The sequence below is a fragment of the Bombina bombina genome, chromosome 4, assembly GCF_027579735.1.
Source record: "Bombina bombina isolate aBomBom1 chromosome 4, aBomBom1.pri, whole genome shotgun sequence".
NCBI classification, from domain to species: domain Eukaryota; kingdom Metazoa; phylum Chordata; class Amphibia; order Anura; family Bombinatoridae; genus Bombina; species Bombina bombina.
This window is the reverse complement of record NC_069502.1, coordinates 108,392,712-108,413,345: the sequence shown is the minus strand read 5'-3', so window position 1 is coordinate 108,413,345 and position 20,634 is coordinate 108,392,712. Positions and strand designations below refer to the sequence as shown.

Sequence of the window (20,634 nt, the reverse complement as noted above, 5' to 3'; positions counted from 1 at the left end):
ACACTATCAATAAATTAATTAAATACAATATCTACAAATAAATACAATGAAATAAACTAACTAAAGTTCAAAAAATAAAAAAGAACTAAGTTACAAAAAATAAAAAAATATTTACAAACATTAGAAAAATATTACAACAATTTTAAACTAATTACACCTACTCTAAGCCCCCTAATAAAATAACAAAGACCCCCAAAATAAAAAAAATGCCCTACCCTATTCTAAATTAAAAAAGTTCAAAGCTCTTTTACCTTACCAGCCCTGAACAGGGCCCTTTGCGGGGCATGCCCCAAAGAATTCAGCTCTTTTGCCTATAAAAAAAACATATAATACCCCCCCCCAACATTACAACCCACCACCCACATACCCCTAATCTAACCCAAACCCCCTTAAATAAACCTAACACTAAGCCCCTGAAGATCTTCCTACCTTGTCTTCACCATGCCAGGTTCACCGATCGGTCCAGAGTCTTTATCCAAGCCCAAGCGGGTGGGCTGAAGAGTGACGTCCATCCTCGGGCTGAAGTCTGGATCCAAGCGGCGGCTGAAGAAATCCATCATCGGGCTGAAGTCGGAAGTCCATCATCGGGATGAAGTCTTCTATCAAGCCGCATCTTCAATCTTCTTTCTTCTGGAGCGGAGCGGAGCCATCTTCTTTCCAACCGACGCGGATCCAACCTCTTCAACCGACGCCTACTCGCCGAATGAAGGTTCCTTTAAGGGACGTCATCCAAGATGGCGTCCCTCGAATTCCGATTGGATGATAGGATTCTATCAGCCAATCGGAATTAAGGTAAGAAAATTCTGATTGGCTGATGGAATCAGCCAATCAGAATCAAGTTCAATCCGATTGGCTGATCCGATCAGCCAATCAGATTGAGCTTGCATTCTATTGGCTGTTCCGATCAGCCAATAGAATGCAAGCTCAATCTGATTGGCTGATCGGATCAGCCAATCGGATTGAACTTGATTCTGATTGGCTGATTCCATCAGCCAATCAGAATTTTCTTACCTTAATTCCGATTGGCTGATAGAATCCTATCAGCCAATCGGAATTCGAGGGACGCCATCTTGGATGACGTCCCTTAAAGGAACCTTCATTCGGCGAGTAGGCGTCGGTTGAAGAGGTTGGATCCGCGTCGGTTGGAAAGAAGATGGCTCCGCTCCAGAAGAAAGAAGATTGAAGATGCGGCTTGATAGAAGACTTCATACCGATGATGGACTTCCGACTTCAGCCCGATGATGGATTTCTTCAGCCGCCGCTTGGATCCAGACTTCAGCCCGAGGATGGACGTCACTCTTCAGCCCCCCGCTTGGGCTTGGATCAAGACTCTGGACCGATCGGTGAACCTGGCATGGTGAAGACAAGGTAGGAAGATCTTCAGGGGCTTAGTGTTAGGTTTATTTAAGGGGGGTTTGGGTTAGATTAGGGGTATGTGGGTGGTGGGTTGTAATGTTAGGGGGGGTATTGTATGTTTTTTTTTACAGGCAAAAGAGCTGAATTTTTTGGGGCATGCCCCGCAAAGGGCCCTTTTAAGGGCTGGTAAGGTAAAAGAGCTTTGAACTTTTGTAATTTAGAATAGGGTAGGGCATTTTTTTATTTTGGGGGGCTTTGTTATTTTATTAGGGGGCTTAGAGTAGGTGTAATTAGTTTAAAATTGTTGAAATTTTTTTCTAATGTTTGTAAATATTTTTTTTATTTTTTGTAACTTAGTTCTTTTTTATTTTTTGTACTTTAGTTAGTTTATTTCATTGTATTTATTTGTAGGAATTGTATTTAATTTATTTATTGATAGTGTAGTGTTAGGTTTAATTGTAGATAATTGTAGGTATTTTATTTAATTATTTTATTGATAGTGTAGTGTTAGGTTTAATTGTAACTCAGGTTAGGATTTATTTTACAGGTAATTTTTTTAATTATTTTAACTAGGTAGCTATTAAATAGTTATTAACTATTTAATAGCTATTGTACCTGGTTAAAATAATTACAAAGTTGCCTGTAAAATAAATATTAATCCTAAAATAGCTACAATGTAATTATAATTTATATTGTAGCTATATTAGGGTTTATTTTACAGGTAAGTATTTAGCTTTAAATAGGAATAAGTTATTTAATAAGAGTTAATTTATTTCGTTAGAATAAAATTATATTTAACTTAGGGGGGTGTTAGGGTTAGGGTTAGAATTAGCTTTAGGGGTTAAAAAATGTATTAGAGTAGCGGTGAGCTCCGATCGGCAGATTAGGGGTTAATACTTGAAGTTAGGTGTCGGCAATGTTAGGGAGGGCAGATTAGGGGTTAATACTATTTATTATAGGGTTATTGAGGCGGGAGTGAGGCGGATTAGGGGTTAATACATTTATTATAGTAGCGCTCAGGTCCGGTCGGCAGATTAGGGGTTAATAAGTGTAGTTAGGTGGAGGCGACGTTGGGGGCGGCAGATTAGGGGTTAATAAATATAATATAGGGGTCGGCGGTGTTAGGGGCAGCAGATTAGGGGTACATAGGGATAATGTAAGTAGCGGCGGTTTACGGAGCAGCAGATTAGGGGTTAAAAATAATATGCAGGTGTCAGCGATAACGGGGGCGGCAGAATAGGGGTTAATAAGTGTAAGGTTAGGGGTGTTTAGACTCGGGGTACATGTTAGAGTGTTAGGTGCAGACGTAGGAAGTGTTTCCCCATAGGAAACAATGGGGCTGTGTTAGGAGCTGAACGCGGCTTTTTTGCAGGTGTTAGGTTTTTTTGCAGCTCAAACAGCCCCATTGTTTCCTATGGGGGAATCGTGCACGAGCACGTTTTTGAGGCTGGCCGCGTCCGTAAGCACCGCTGGTATCTAAAGTTGCAGTGGCGTTAAATTATGCTCTACGCTCCCTTTTTGGAGCCTAACGCACTGAAAACCCTGCCATTCTGTTAACTCTAAATACCAGCGGTATTTAAAAGGTGCGGGGGAAAAAAAGCACGCGTAGCTAATGCACCCCCTTGGCCGCAAAACTCCAAATCTAGGCATAGGTGTTCATATTATCTTGTCCAATCCCTGTATATATATTTTTGCATTCCTTATGCTGTAATATAAATAAAGTTTATTACAGTCATTTAAAAACATATTACCACTGGCTAGTAATAGAGGAAATTGCAAGAAACAACTCCTCTTTTTTAATTATTAAACCCAGGGTAGGGAAACCATTCCTGATTGTAAACAATTAACACATGGCTAAAATTCCTGAATGATAGCGGCCTTTCTTTATTCAAGATAAACTGACAAGACGTTTAAAACATTTCTTCTATTGGGATTTTTTATTTTAAATTGATTTAAAAACACAATCTCTAATTTGTTACTGACCATAGATAACTGTCATTCACATCACAATAACATGATTTTTGAAAGGATTTTAATAGCAAAGGCAAAGGCCTTTTTACCTTTTTAGACCAAATCCATTTGGGATTGTGATTATTTTTAAAATATCAGTTGACATCTTAAACTAATATCAGAATGTGATCAAGCCCATAGTTATCTTGAGTAATTTATTAGAGCATGTAATTATTGCATCAATATATCCTTTTTAATTTTAACACCATTAGTAGAATATTTAGTCAGTTTTATCCCCTTGGAAATCATACCTCTATAAAAGTTAAATAGGGTCTTTTAGCATCCATGAGGTGCAGATTTCCAATAAGTGGCCAAGGCTTTGGTCCAGGAGGGAAATTCTTATAAACATTTTTGTTCCAGCCATAAAGAAGACTTATCAAACAAAGGCACACAGTAATTGACAGTAATATTGTGGTCAGGTCAGGAAAATCCATATCATCAACAAGACCTGCAGAAGGAAAGACATAAGTTAATAAAATATTTATACTAAAGCTGCAACAAAGCTTATACTTTATATATGTTTTTAAATGTATTATTTTCCGCAGTAAGCTGAGATTCCTCTTTTGGATTGGATGTCCAGTTGCTGTGAACTCTGATATTTCTGTAGGTTTTGCTGTTAATATAATGTAACAGCATTTATAACTTTGAAAACCTTTTCTGGGCCTACAAAAAAACATCTACACACAACACAGTTTTCCATTAAATTTGATCAGGAGAAAATACATTCATAATGCTTCTGAATTCTTCTGAAAAATTAGTTATATAGCGTCATAGCTGAAAAATAACATTTTGCCTTTGATTAAAATGATAGATAATGATTGTGATGTGTTGAATTCATTTTGTTTCTAAATCATATTTTTGCAGCCTTGGGTTGACGTCTAGGGGCCGAGTTATCATGTATCTAGCGGACATGATCCACTGTAGCGATCGTGTCCACCAGACCGATAAATGCCAACAGTATGCGCTGTCTGCATTTATCATCGGACAAGCATTACTTGTGAAATGCTTGTGTAATGCCGCACCTGCAGATTTGTGGCCAATCGGCCGCTAGCAGGGGGTGTCAATCAACCCGATCATATGCGATCGGGCGGATTGCTGTCCGACGCCTCTCTTGTCAAATTCCACCTTGACTTTTGCAGCTTCATCCTATATGGTCTCCCAAGCTGTGATGTGTCCACTCTGTAATACATCCCCCTCACCTTCTCTACTTTTTTGGCAAGCTTTCTACTGGCTTTCTTGAGCCTCAAGAATCCAATTGAAAATTCTGATCCTAACTTACAAGGTCCTCAATAACACTGCACCCTCCTTTATCTCTTTTCTGTACTTTTTTCCTCTTCTGATAACTCCTCACATTGGCCCCAATTCTATAAAGGTCTCTGGGGTGGTGTAATTCTATAAGAATGCTCACCAGTTCTTCTAATTTCCTGGTGGAATTATGTAAAGCCACTTTTACCCTTGAAAACAGGGTGTCTCGCTAAGGGGCGTATACTACATTTTCGTATGCGAAGGAGATGCTTACATTACAAAACTGCACAATTAAATTCGTAATTAAAAAATAATATAAAATGAATATTTGAACCATTCACACAGAAATACGCAGGAAAAAAATGTATTGGTAAGGTGCATCAAAAATCGTAATAAAATTCTTCACCAAAAATCTTATTTTTTATAAAACGTAAAATTTGTATGTAAACTACACATGAATAAATCGTATTAAATATGCACAAAGTAAATCATAATTTAAGTACACTGGATGTGCAAAAAAGCAAAAAAAAGCTGAGATTCGTACTTAAAAGTACAAAACACAAAGCATAATTATTGTTTTTTGGTAAAATGGGCTGAACATGGGTGTTCCATGTGCGAATATTGTCTCCCAAATCCAAGCATATTTCTCAAAACATTTCTGCTCTACAGATCTCACAGTTTTTTTCTCGCAAGTTAAAAGATGGCAAACTTTAATCAAAATACTCAAAAAACTAACTACTCTGAAAGGAAAACCTATGTATACGAAAATAACAGTATATTTAAAGTACAGTTAATTAAAAACAGCGCATTTTGATTTGCGTTAGGGGTAATATTAAAGTTTGAACATACTGTACTTCGTCTCCATTACAAACGTTTACCTGACAGAGAGCTCTCATTACTTCTATATGAGACATATTGCCACTCACAGGGACAGCCATGTCTAGACTGGCAGTGGTAAAATTTTTAGAATTGGGGCCATTGTTACCTACATTATTTTTCTAGAACTATTCTGATTTTATTGATTAGAAAAGATAATCTAAAAGTCTTCACTATGGCAAGATTATCTTGGGCATCTTGTCAGTATTGCGAGGACCTTCAAATAATTTTATAAAGGCATATTTTGCGCTGTTTATCTGACTATACAGGTTTCTGGATGTGCAAGCAACACAATATAGTACTCAAAAAGATTTTGCACAATTTCTCTCCATGCTGATGAGCTTATGATTATTGCGTCCATTATTCTCTGGCCAAACATAACCTATTTCTTATTTTTTTCACCTCAGACCTTATTCTCCTTGTTCTTTCTTACGCATTTAAAGGGACAGTCTAGTCCAAAAAAAACTTTCATGATTCAGATAGGGCATGTAATTTTAAACAATTTTCCAATTTACTTTTATCACCAATTTTTCTTTGTTCTCTTGGTATTCTTAGTTGAAAGCTTAACCTAGGAGGTTCATATGCTAATTTCTTAGACCTTGAAGGCCGCCTCTTAAGAATGCATTTTAACAAGTTTTTCACCACTAGAGGGTGTTAGTTCATGTTTTTCATATAGATAACACTGTGCTCATGCACATGAAGTTACCTGGGAGCCATCACTGATTGGCTAAACTGCAAGTCTGTCAAAAGAACTGAAATAAAGGGGCAGTTTGCAGAGGCTTAGATACAAGATAATCACAGAGGTAAAAAATATATAAATATAACTGTGTTGGTTATGCAAAACTGGGGAATGGGTAAAAAAGGGATTATCTTTCTTTTTAAACAATAACAATTCTGGTGTAGACTGTCCATTTAAGGTCAGAAGCCCATCTGTCCTGTATACCATCTTTTTTTTACAAACACACCTTATACTCTTTCCTCACTTTTGTAACTGTCTAATATAAATTGTACAGTTTCCCTAGGGATGCAGATATAGGTGTCTATATCATTACCAAAAAATAAAATCAAGACATTTCCTGAAACACAAATCTGTACAAAACAATATGAAATTATGTTCATTACCACCTAAGCTCCTTACCATCCATCATTTTGGTGTCTCTATTGTCTGTCTTGGAGTTCTCCATGATCTTGTAATAGTTCCTATTTAGCAAGATACATATATCCAAACCCCTGATTCATCATCACCCTGCCCACCTTAACCCCTGGTTCATTGTTATACCATTCCCCAAAACTCCCTGAATCAGCCACAAGTATCCTGTCTCCGGATGCTGGAATATAGGCCGTGCTAAATACTTTAGAAAAAAATTCTCTTCTATTTGTGGGGTTAGAAATTTGGCCTGTAATTTAAATCTCACACAATTGTAATGTTTTATTTACAACGCCTTATGCATTTGAAAAAGGTCATTAAAAATGGAAAGGCTGATGATCTCATTATCAGATTGAAGACATACACATTTATAAAGTAGTACTTAAATTATACTAGCTATATGGTAGGCTTGCTGTAGTTTGAGCTCAAACATCAAATTTATGTTAAATGTTTATTTTTAAAACATTCCGTAAATTGGTCCAGTTTTTTCATGTATAAAAAGTGATTGGCCAATTATGAATACTAAAAGTTGTAGGATAATGATGCAGAACTCTTACGTTGAGAGTTGTCATAAGTAAGTTGCTCAAAATCTATGGGCCCGATGATCTAAAGCTCTCCGCTCTGGTGAGATAATCTAAGACATCTCGTCAGTACTGCAAGATCCCTCAACATAGTTAAGATAGGCAAAGTTTAGCTTGAAAGGTGTTTATCTAGTTATGCAAGGTTCTGAATGTGAAGGAGAGACACATACATTGCAATATAATACTCAAATCACTATCGGCTAGATTACGAGCTTTGCGGTAAGCTGAAAAAGCAGCGTTAACACGTCCTAACACTGCTTTTTCACTACGGCTGGTATTACGAGTCTTGCAGGTATAGCGGCACCACATACTTTTTTGGCCTTACCGCAAACCGACTTACGTAAACTTTGTAAAGTCTTTTTTCTATGGGACTTCCATAGCACCGGTATTACGAGTCTGTCCTGGGAGTCCAAAAAGCGGTACACCCTACCCCGTCAAGATTCCTAACGCATTCTAAAGTCAGTAGTTATGAGTTTTACAATACAACGCCGTAGCATAAAACTCATAACTAAAGTGCTAAAAAGTACACTAACACCCATAAACTACCTATTAACCCCTAAACCGAGGCCCACCCACATCGCAAATTCTAAAATAAAAATTTTAACCCCTAATCTGCCGCTCCGGACATCGGTGCCACTATAATAAACAGATGAACCCCTAAACCGCCGCATTCTCGCCTCGCAAACACTAGTTAAATATTATTAACCCCTAATCTGCCACCCCCGACATAGCTGACACCTGCATTATATTTATTATCCCCTAATCTGCCGCTCCGGACACCGCCGCCACCTACATTACTTATGAACCCATAATCTGCTGCCCCCAACATCGCCGAGACCTACATTATATTTATTAACCCCTAATCTGCCGCCCCCAACGTCGCCGCCACTATATTAAATTTATTAACCTCTAAACCTAAGTCTAAACCTTACCCTAACACCCCTTAACTTAAATATTATTTAAATAAATCTAAATAAAATTACTATCATTAACTACATTATTCCTATTTAAAACTAAATACTTACCTATAAAATAAACCCTAAGCTTGCTACAATATAACTAATAGTTACACTGTAACTAGCTTAGGGTTTATTTTTATTTTACAGGCAAGTTTGTATTTATTTTAACTAGGTAGAATAGTTATTAAATAGTTATTAACTATTTAATAAGTACCTAGCTAAAATAAATACAAATTTACCTTTACAATAAAACCTAACCTAAGTTACAATAACACCTAACCTTACACTATAATTAAATAAATTCCCTACATTAAATACAATTAAATAAATTAAATTAAATTAGCTAAATCACAAAACCCCCCACTAAATTACAAAAATAAAAAAAACAAATTACAAGATCTCTAAACTAATTTCACCTAATCTAAGAGCCCTATCAAAATTAAAAAAGCCCCCCAAAATAAAAAAAAACCCTAGCCTAAACTAAACTACCAATAGCCCTTAAAAGGGCTTTTTGTGGGACATTGCCCCAAATAAATCAGCTCTTTTTCCTGTAAAAAAAAAAATGCTAACACCCCCCCCAACAGTAAAACCCACCACCCACACAACCAACCCCCCAAATAAAATACTAACTAAAAAAACCTAAGCTCCCCATTGCCCTGAAAAGGGCATTTAGATGGGCATTGCCCTTAAAAGGGCATTTAGCTCTATTGCGGCCCAAAGTCCCTAATCTAAAAAATAAACCCACCCAATACACCCTTAAAAAAATCCTAACACTGTAGATTCACTTACCGGGAGAAGTCTTCATCCAAGCGGCAAGATGTCCTCAGTGAAGCCGGCAGCAGTGGTCCTCCAGACGGGCAGAATTGGTCCTCCAGATAGGCAGAAGTCTTCATCCAGACAGCATCTTCTATCGTCATCCTTTCGGCGCGGAGCAGGTCCATCTTCAAGACATCCGACGCGGAGCATCCTCTTCAAACGGCGGCTTCTTCATAATGAATATCACTTTAAGTGACGTCATCCAAGATGGCGTCCCTTAGATTCCGATTGGCTGATAGAATTCTATCAGCCAATCGGAATTAAGGTAGAAAAAATCCTATTGGCTGATGCAATCAACAGCCAATAGAATGCCAGCTCAATCCTATTGGCTGATTGCATCAGCCAATAGGATCAATAGGATTTTTTCTACCTTAATTCCGATTGGCCATCTTGGATGACGTCACTTAAAGTGATATTCATTACGAAGGAGCCGTCGTTTGAAGAGGATGCTCCGCGTCGGATGTCTTGAAGATGGACCCGCTCCGCACCTGAAGGATGAAGATATAAGATGCCCTCTGGATCTGGATGAAGACTTCTGCCCGTCTGGAGGACCACTTCTGCCCGTCTGGAGGACCACTTCTGCCGGCTTTGTTGAGGACATCTTGCCGCTTAGATGAAGACTTCTCCCGGTAAGGGAATCTTTGGGGGTTAGTGTTAGGATTTTTTAAGGGTGTATTGGGTGGGTTTATTTTTTAGATTAGGGACTTTGGGCCGCAATAGTGCTAAATGCCTTGCAAAAGGCCCTTTTAAGGGCTATTGGTAGTTTAGTTTAGGCTAGGTTTTTTTTTTATTTTGGGGAGCTTTTTTTATTTTGATAGGTCTCTTAGATTAGGTGTAATTAGTTTAAAGATCTTGTAATTTGTTTTTTATTTTCTGTAATTTAGTGTTTGTTTTTTTGTGTGATTTAGCTAATTTAATTTATTTAATTGTATTTAATGTAGGGAATTTATTTACTTGTAGTGTAGTGTTAGGTGTTATTGTAACTTAGGTTAGGTTTTATTTTACAGGTAAATTTGTATTTATTTTAGCTAGGTAGTTATTAAATAGTTAATAACCATTTAATAACTATTCTACCTAGTTAAAATAAATACAAACTTGCCTGTAAAATAAAAATAAACCCTAAGCTAGCTACAATGTCACTATTAGTTATATTGTAGCTAGCTTAGGGTTTATTTTATAGGTAAGTATTTAGTTTTAAATAGGAATAATGTAGTTAATGATTGTGATTTTATTTAGATTTATTTAAATTATATTTAAGTTAGGGGGGTTAGGGTTAGACTTAGGTTTAGGGGTTAATAAATTTAATATAGTGGCGGCGACGTTGGGGGTGGCAGATTAGGGGTTAATAAATATAATGTATGTGTCGGCGATGTTGGGGGCAGCAGATTATGGGTTCATAAGTATAATGAAGGTGGCGGCGGTGTCCCTAGCGGCAGATTAGGGGTTAATAAATATAATGCAGGTGTCGGCGATGTCGGGGGCGGCAGATTAGGGGTTAATAAGTGTAAAATTAGGGGTGTTTAGACTCGGGGTTCATGTTAGGGTGCTAGGTGTAAACATAAAATGTGTTTCCCCATAGGAATCAATGGGGCTGTGTTACTGAGTTACTCTCCCCATTGATGTCTATGGGGAAATCGTGCACGAGCACGTACGTCCAGCTCACCGCTGACTTAAGCAGCACTTGTATTGGAGTGCGGTATGGAGCACAATTTTGCTCTACGCTCACTTCTTGTCTTTTAAAGCCGGGTTTCAGAAAACCTGTAATACCAGCGCTGTAGCTAAGTGAGCGGTGACAATAAACTGCTCGTTAGCACCTCACAGCTCCTAACGCAAAACTCGTAATGTTGCCGTATGACTCTTAACACTTCCCATGCCATACCAACACCCATGCTCCAATATTAACTTATTATAAAAAATACATGAATAAAATATCATGATATACCACCCATAATGCCCCTGGTAGAGTTACTAAGCTTTCACAAATAGGATAGACAAAATAATGTAATTTCTCTAAGTTTCACAACATTTTATGGAGATAAGTAACCACATAACGTTAGAAAACAAATGCTTCTTGTTATATATTTAGCTTAACAATCACACTTTTTTTTTTTAATCTATCCAATGCCAGTAATTTCAGAAAGTAAACAGACATGCAAACTCTTACGGTTTTGTCTGCAGATCCTTGTTTGTTGTGAGGTTACAGTCTGCCTTCCTCTAGGTTAAAAGTCTGCATTTTATCACACTTCAATGTATAATATATACCTGCTGGGTAAAAGTGTAGAACCGCCCCAAATTGTTACAGTAAATACCTGGCTATTGGGTGAAGTGTCACGGTGCAAGTGAGATTAGGGAGTGTCAGAGGACGGCTGAGAGCAGTTGAGTTTGCACTTTCTAAGGGCAGCTGAGTTTTCGGAATCATACAGTGCATGTGAGTTTGTAAGTGTCACAGAACATCGGTGTGAATTATAATGAAATACGTTAGTTGTGTTTTTAGTCTAAATAGAGGTTTAGTCACTTTGTGTAATTATATGAAAAAAAACCTGTGAAATGCCAGAACTCAGAGGAATAATTTTATTTCATATAGTAGTATGGAATAGCTCTGTTATATTTTCCATTGGCAAACTCTCACTAATAACTTCAGATCGTAGTACAGTTCTTCTTTGGGGTCTTCTAATGTAACAGAGCAGTACTTCTCCAATATGAGAACCAGTGATCACACTGCAACCTTTCAACTCTATCTCTCTCCATTTGGATCACATTTATTTGCATACTGTGTCAGTCTAATAGTGAGTATAATGAACTTGTAAAGTGATTTATCTGCAGTGGTAAAACATGTCCCTGGTAATATTTTATTTAGTGAGACATTTGTTTAGTGCCCTGTATGTGTAACACATTTTTGCATCCCTTTTCAGGAAAACGGCACAGCAATATATGACCTTGTAAAGTAGATATGTTATATTTATAGCTACATTAATATAATAGATATAACAAAGGACATTTAAATGGATAGGAAAGTCAACATTATACTTTCATGATTCATATAGAGCAGTTCTGCCCCCTGTGGGCTGCTGGGATTACTGAGGGGGGCACTAATAGACATAAGAGGTAGAAGGGGGCACAAGGATTACAATGAGGGGTGCTAGTGGAAAGGAGTGGAAGAAGATGCTAGTGGGTCCCTCAAAGTATAATTATCATATTTTGCTGTATTTTATCCTAGATGCGCAAAACAAAACAACTTTCTTGCTTCGACTTTAAAGTTTTACTGCTCTTTGCCAAGGCTTCATCAAGGCTTTTTCTTATATGATAGAATCAGCAACTTACATTTTCCCTCACTATGATAAATAGCAGCTGATTGTACTGTAGGGCTGCATTCTTTGTTTGTTTTTTGGTGAGTTTATACAACTATGGGGGCAGTGACATGAGAAAGTTTGGGAACCACTGATGTAGAGCATATAGTTTTAAAACACTTTAAAATTAATTTCTGTTGAAAAATGTACTTTTTTCTTTTGGTATCCTTTGTTGAAAAGCATAATTACATATCCTCAGCAATGCACTACTGGGAGCTAGCTGGTGATTGATGACTACACACATTTGTCTCATGTTATTGGCTCATCAGATGTGTTCTGCTAGCTCCCAGTAGTGCATTGCTGCTCTAGAGCTCATGTTATCTATGTGTTAAACACATAGTTATAGGCAATCAATAGTGCAATAATAAAATTATCTAACATATTAAAGCATTCACTTTTTTAACTTTTATATCCATTTAATACTTTTTATCAGTCATATAAAAGAGCACTGTCTAAAAATGTTGAAATTGCTTTTATTGCTAAAAATTGTGAACTCAAAGCTGTTTAACCCCTTAACGACCAAGGACTTACAGAGTATGTCCTACAAAAACAGGTAGTTAATGACCAAGTACGTACCCTGTACATCCTCAAGGGTTTCAAGCGGTGGAAGCTCCCACCCACTCCCGCAAACCACGCGCACACTTCCGGATATCTCACTGGAAGTCCTCCAGTGATGGTGCCAATCGATGATGTCATTGGAGGGGTAGGAGTGAGGCGGTTGGACAGCTGAGCTGATTGCTGGAGGACTTCCGGTGAGATGTCCGGGAGCGCCGTGGCGTGACGTGAGCAGGTGGGACCGCTACACTATGGAACAACTTCATTGAAGGAAGGAGGGAGAGGGTAATATTAAAGATTTGGGAAAGGAATCTGGGAGGGGGGAGGGTATTGAGGGGGGGGGGGGCAGCTACACTATGGGTATAATACATTTATAAAAAAATTAAGCCTAATTTTACTGTAAACTGGGTACTGGCAGACAGCTGCCAGTACCTAAGATGGCTGCAAATAGGTAGAGGGGGAGGATTAGAGAGATGTTTGGGGGGGATCAGGGAGGCTGGGGGGGGGGGATCCTATACTGAAGAAACTTTATAAAAAAAAAAAAGTTAAAAAAAAAGTCTTTCTGCCAGTACTTAAGATGGTGTTGACAATTGTGAGGTGGGGGAGGGAAGCTGTTTGAGAGAGGTCAGGGAAGGATCAGGGGGTGGGATGTATCAGGGGCGTGATTACATATACGGCGCAGGCTTCAGTGCAAGCGCTGCAACCCGCGCCGCCCAAAATTTCACCTCGCACATCGGGCTATTACATATACGGCGCCGGCAGTTTATAAAGTGTCGTAAGTCGAATAAACGAGCGATGTTCAGAAATGAGCGTAAATACAAATTTCTGGAGTCGCCAGTGACTTACGGCACTTTAGAAACTGCCGGCGCCTAAGAAAAGTAAAGGAAATAACAAATCTCCCGTAAAAGTCTAACACGCCTCCCAAAAATAAGCCCGACACGTAAAAACCCCTAAATCTGCAATCCCCCCTCTCACTACTAATAATAAATGTATTAACCCCTATACCGACAACCCCCCACAACGCAATAAGCCTAATTAAACTATTAACCCCTATATCCGCCATCAAACCAACACTGCAAGTAATAACTAAATTATTAACCCCTAAATCCGCCAACCCCAGCATCGCAAACTACCTAATAAAACTATTAACCCCTAATCCGCCATTATCCCACAACGTGAACTTCCTTTTTAAAGTATTAACCCCTAAACTGCCAATGCCAACAACGCAAACTACCTATTAAAGCATTAACCCGTAAATCTGCCAACCCCAACATCGCAAACTACCTATTAAAACTATTAACCCCTAATCCGCCATTAACCCACAACGCAATAAACCCATTAAAACTGTTAACCCCTAAACCACCAAAGCCCACAACGCAATAAACCTATTAAAGTATTAACCCCTAAGCCGCCAAAGCCCACAACGCACTAAACCTAACCCCTAACCTAACCCCCCTAACCTAACACCCCCTAACCTAAAACCCCCTAAATGAACCCAAATTACCTAATTTACAAAATACTAAAGTTACTATTAAATTTAAAAAAAAAACTAACATTACTTTAAAAATACAAACTAAGTATAAATTAAAGGGACAGTCTAATCAAAATTCTGGAGTAGACTGTCCCTTTAAGCTACAATTACAGAAAATAAAAAAATCTAAGATTACAGAAAATAATAAAGAAAATTACCAAATTTTACAAAAATTATACCTAATCCCTATGAAAATAAAAAGCCCCCGCAAAATAAAAACTCCCCTAATCTAATAAACTACCAGTAGCCCTTAAAATGGCTTTTTGCAGGGCATTGCCTCAAGATAATCAGCTCTTTTTTAAAAAAAAATACACAACCCCGCTACCCATTGCCCTGAAAAGGGCATTTGTTGGGCATTGCCCTTAAAAGGGCATTCAGCTCTTTTACTGCCCACCCTATCTAAATAAAAAAAATAAAAACCTTAAAAAACCTTAAGTCTAACCCCCAAGTGGTCCTCACCTGTCCTGAAGTCTGGCGGAGAAGGTCCTGTTCCAGGCGGGGAAGTCTTCTTCCAAGCGGCAACCTCTTCTTTCTTCTTCCAATAGAATTTCAGTAGCTCTTATCCTATTGGCTGATTTTAACAGCCAATATGATTTCAGTAGCTCTCATCCTATTGGCTGACTTGAATTTGAATTCTCAAATCAGCCAATAGGAATTCAAGGGAAGCCATTTTTAATAGCGTACCTTGAATTCCTATTCAGTGTATGGCGGAGATCGTATGAAGAGGATCCTCCACGCTCCATGGCTTTGTGGTTGCCGGTCTTCAGTTCCAGGGTCGCCGGTCTTCAGTTCCTGGGTTGCCGGTCTTCAGCTCTGTGGTCATCGGTCTTAAACTCCGCCCTCCGCTCCACGCTGGCTGGTTCCTGGAAGAAGAAAGAAGAGGTCGCCACTTGGAAGAAGACTTCACCTCCTGGAACAGGACCTTCTCCACCGGACTTCAGGACAGGTGAGGACCACTTGGGGGTTAGACTTAGGGGCCTAGATTTAGAGTTCGGCGGTAGCCGTCAAAACCAGCGTTAGAGGCTCCTAACGCTGGTTTTGGGCGCCCGCTGGTATTTGGAGTCAGTGATTAAAGGGTCTAACGCTCACTTTTCAGCCGCGACTTTTCCATACCGCAGATCCCCCTACGCCATTTGCGTAGCCTATCTTTTCAATGGGATCTTTCTAACGCTGGTATTTAGAGTCGTTTCTGCAGTGAGCGTTAGAGCTCTAACGACAAGATTCCAGCCGCAGGAAAAAAGCAGGAGTTAAGAGCTTTCTGGCTAACGCCGGTTCATAAAGCTCTTAACTACTGTACCCTAAAGTACACTAACACCCATAAACTACCTATGTACCCCTAAACCGAGCTCCCCCCACATCGCCGCCACTCGATTAAAATTTTTAACCCCTAATCTGCCGACCGCCACCTACGTTATACTTATGTACCCCTAATCTGCTGCCCCTAACCCCGCCGACCCCTGTATTATATTTATTAACCCCTAACCTGCCCCCCACAACGTCGCCGCAAGCTACTTAAAATAATTAACCCCTAATCCACCGACCGCAAATCGCCGCCACCTACGTTATCCCTATGTACCCCTAATCTGCTACCCCTAACACCGCCGACCCCTATATTATATTTATTAACCCCTAATCTGCCCCCCTCAACGTCGCCGACACCTGCCTACACTTATTAACCCCTAATCTGCCGAGCGGACCTGAGCGCTACTATAATAAAGTTATTAACCCCTAATCCGCCTCACTAACCCTATCATAAATAGTATTAACCCCTAATCTGCCCTCCCTAACATCGCCGACACCTAACTTCAATTATTAACCCCTAAACTTCCGATCGGAGCTCACCGCTATTCTAATAAATGTATTAACCCCTAAAGCTAAGTCTAACCCTAACACTAACACCCCCCTAAGTTAAATATAATTTTTATCTAACGAAATAAATTAACTCTTATTAAATAACTTATTCCTATTTAAAGCTAAATACTTACCTGTAAAATAAATCCTAATATAGCTACAATATAAATTATAATTATATTATAGCTATTTTAGGATTAATATTTATTTTACAGGCAACTTTGTAATTATTTTAACCAGGTACAATAGCTATTAAATAGTTAAGAACTATTTAATAGTTACCTAGTTAAAATAATAACAAATTTACCTGTAAAATAAATCCTAACCTAAGTTATAATTAAACCTAACACTACCCTATCAATAAAATAATTAAATAAACTACCTACAATTACCTACAATTAACCTAACACTACACTATCAATAAATTAAATAAACACAATTGCTACAAATAAATACAATTAAATAAACTAGCTAAAGTACAAAAAATAAAAAAGAACTAAGTTACAGAAAATAAAAAAATATTTACAAACATAATAAAAATATTACAACAATTTTAAACTAATTACACCTACTCTAAGCCCCCTAATAAAATAACAAAGCCCCCCAAAATAAAAAATTCCCTACCCTATTCTAAATTAAAAAAGTTACAAGCTCTTTTACCTTACCAGCCCTGAACAGGGCCCTTTGCGGGGCATGCCCCAAGAATTTCAGCTCTTTTGCCTGTAAAAAAAAACATACAATACCCCCCCCCCAACATTACAACCCACCACCCACATACCCCTAATCTAACCCAAACCCCCCTTAAATAAACCTAACACTAATCCCCTGAAGATCTTCCTACCTTGTCTTCACCATCCAGGTATCACCGATCCGTCCTGGCTCCAAGATCTTCATCCAACCCAAGCGGGGGTTGGCGATCCATAATCCGGTGCTCTTCCTCCTATCCGGCAAGAAGAGGACATCCGGACCGGAATTAAGGTAGGAATTTTCTGATTGGCTGATGGAATCAGCCAATCAGAATCAAGTTCAATCCGATTGGCCGATCCCATCAGCCAATCAGATTGAGCTCGCATTCTATTGGCTGTTCCGATCAGCCAATAGAATGCGAGCTCAATCTGATTGGCTGATGGGATCGGCCAATCGGATTGAACTTGATTCTGATTGGCTGATTCCATCAGCCAATCAGAAAATTCCTACCTTAATTCCGATTGGCTGATAGAATCCTATCAGCCAATCGGAATTCGAGGGACGCCATCTTGGATGACGTCCCTTAAAGGAACCGTCATTAGTCGGGAGACATCGGAAGAAGAGGATGGATCCGCGTCGCCTGCTTCAAGATGGACCCCCCCCGCACCGGATGGAAGAAGATCGAAGATGCCGCTTGGAGAAGATGTTTGCCGGTCCGGATGTCCTCTTCTTGCCGGATAGGAGGAAGACTTTGGAGCACCGGATTATGGATCGCCAACCCCCGCTTGGGTTGGATGAAGATCTTGGAGCCAGGACGGATCGGTGATACCTGGATGGTGAAGACAAGGTAGGAAGATCTTCAGGGGATTAGTGTTAGGTTTATTTAAGGGGGGTTTGCGTTAGATTAGGGGTATGTGGGTGGTGGGTTGTAATGTTGGGGGGGGGGTATTGTATGTTTTTTTTTTACAGGCAAAAGAGCTGAAATTCTTGGGGCATGCCCCGCAAAGGGCCCTGTTCAGGGCTGGTAAGGTAAAAGAGCTTGTAACTTTTTTAATTTAGAATAGGGTAGGGAATTTTTTATTTTGGGGGGCTTTGTTATTTTATTAGGGGGCTTAGAGTAGGTGTAATTAGTTTAAAATTGTTGTAATATTTTTATTATGTTTGTAAATATTTTTTTATTTTCTGTAACTTAGTTCTTTTTTATTTTTTGTACTTTAGCTAGTTTATTTAATTGTATTTATTTGTAGCAATTGTGTTTATTTAATTTATTGATAGTGTAGTGTTAGGTTAATTGTAGGTAATTGTAGGTAGTTTATTTAATTATTTTATTGATAGGGTAGTGTTAGGTTTAATTATAACTTAGGTTAGGATTTATTTTACAGGTAAATTTGTTATTATTTTAACTAGGTAACTATTAAATAGTTCTTAACTATTTAATAGCTATTGTACCTGGTTAAAATAATTACAAAGTTGCCTGTAAAATAAATATTAATCCTAAAATAGCTATAATATAATTATAATTTATATTGTAGCTATATTAGGATTTATTTTACAGGTAAGTATTTAGCTTTAAATAGGAATAAGTTATTTAATAAGAGTTAATTTATTTCGTTAGATAAAAATTATATTTAACTTAGGGGGGTGTTAGTGTTAGGGTTAGACTTAGCTTTAGGGGTTAATCCATTTATTAGAATAGCGGTGAGCTCCGATCGGAAGTTTAGGGGTTAATAATTGAAGTTAGGTGTCGGCGATGTTAGGGAGGGCAGATTAGGGGTTAATACTATTTATGATAGGGTTAGTGAGGCGGATTAGGGGTTAATAACTTTATTATAGTAGCGCTCAGGTCCGCTCGGCAGATTAGGGGTTAATAAGTGTAGGCAGGTGTCGGCGACGTTGTGGGGGGCAGATTAGGGGTTAATAAATATAACATAGGGGTCGGCGATGTTAGGGCAGCAGATTAGGGGTGCATAGGGATAACGTAGGTGGCGGTGTTTTACGGAGCGGCAGATTAGGGGTTAAAAGTGTAATGCAGGGGTCAGCGATAGCGTGGGCGGCAGATTAGGGGTTAATAAGTGTAAGGCTAGGGGTGTTTAGACTCGGGGTACATGTTAGAGTGTTAGGTGCAGACGTAGGAAGTGTTTCCCCATAGGAAACAATGGTGCTGCGTTAGGAGCTGAACGCTGCTTTTTTGCAGGTGTTAGGTTTTTTTTCAGCTCAAACAGCCCCATTGTTTCCTATGGGGGAATCGTGCACGAGCACGTTTTTGATGCCGGCCGCGTCCGTAAGCAGCTCTGGTATCGAGAGTTGCATTTGCGGTAAAAATGCTCTACGCTCCTTTTTTGGAGCCTAACGCAGCATTTGTTTGAACTCTCGATACCAGAGTTAAATTTATGGTGCGGCCAGAAAAAAACCCGCGGAGCGTTAACAGCCCTTTTACCGCCGAACTCTAAATCTAGGCCTGGGTTTTTTAAGTTTTTTTTTAATTATTTTATTTAGATAGGGTGGGCAGTAAAAGAGCTGAATGCCCTTTTAAGGGCAATGCCCAACAAATGCCCTTTTCAGGGCAATGGGTAGTTTAGGGGTTTTAGTGTTAGGTTATTTTATTTGGGGGGGTTTGGTGGGTGGGGGGTTTTACTGTTGGGGGGTTGTGTATTTTTTTGAAAAAGAGCTGATTATCTTGGGGGAATGCCCTGCAAAAAGCCCTTTTAAGGGCTACTAGTAGTTTATTAGATTAGGGGGTGTTTTTATTTTGGAGGGGCTTTTTATTTTCATAGGGATTAGGTATAATTTTTGTAAAATTTGGTAATTTTCTTTATTATTTTCTGTAATCTTAGATTTTTTTATTTTCTGTAATTGTAGCTTAAAGGGACAGTCTACTACAGAATTTTGATAATACTGTCCCTTTAATTTATACTTAGTTTATTTATATTTTTAAAGTAGTGTTAGTTTTTTAAATTTAATAGTAACTTTAGTATTTTGTAAATTAGGTAATTTGGGTTAATTTAGGGGGTGTTAGGTTAGGGGGGGTTAGGTTAGGCGTTCGGTTTATTGCATTGTGGGCTTTGGTGGTTTAGGGGTTAATAATTTAATAGGTTTATTGCGTGGTGGACATTGGCGGTTTAGGGGTTAATACTTTAATAGGTTTATTGCGTTGTGGGCTTTGGCGGTTTAGGGGTTAATACTTTAATAGGTTTATTGCTTTGTGGGTTAATGGTGGATTAAGGGTTAATAGTTTTAATAGGTAGTTTGTGATGTTGGGGTTGGGGGATTTAGGGGTTAATAATTTAGTTATTACTTGCGGTGTGGGTTTGATGGCGGATATAGGGGTTAATACACTTTATTAGTTATTGCGGTGGGGGATTGTGGTTCACAGGTAGATAGACATTGCGCATGCGTTAGGTGTTAGTTTATTTTTGCACGCATTTTCGGGAGTTACGGTGCTCCCATACTCAGCGCAAGGCTTGATACGGCTGCCTTTTATGGCGAGGTAAAAATGGAGTAAGATTTCTCAATTTTCGCCACGTAAGTACTTGCGCTGGATATTGAATACTGATTCACGACGCGGTCCCATGTTAGCCTATGGGAGTAAAAATTGCGGGCGACGGGTAAAATATACATGCCGCATTTATATGGGGCGCTGTATATAGGATACCAAACCTGCGCAAAAACTGGC

General features: G+C 38.7%; 1 protein-coding gene and 1 long non-coding RNA gene across 2 annotated transcripts in view; one reads left to right on the top strand and one right to left on the bottom strand.

The window, feature by feature from the left end:
* Positions 1 to 11,240, bottom strand: part of LOC128656941 (uncharacterized) — a 239,146-nt gene extending 227,906 nt beyond the window's left edge. The window contains 2 exon segments of the mRNA XM_053711133.1: positions 3,618 to 3,814; positions 11,155 to 11,240. Coding sequence (XP_053567108.1) covers positions 3,618 to 3,800 — 183 coding nt within the window. The 5' untranslated portion in view covers positions 3,801 to 3,814; positions 11,155 to 11,240.
* Positions 11,241 to 11,565: 325 nt separating this feature from the next.
* LOC128655976 (uncharacterized) overlaps positions 11,566 to 20,634 on the top strand; it is a 52,380-nt gene continuing 43,311 nt past the window's right edge. Inside the window, exon 1 of the long non-coding RNA XR_008401954.1 lies at positions 11,566 to 11,776. This is a non-coding gene — a long non-coding RNA (uncharacterized LOC128655976). The remainder of the gene's footprint in view (positions 11,777 to 20,634) is intronic.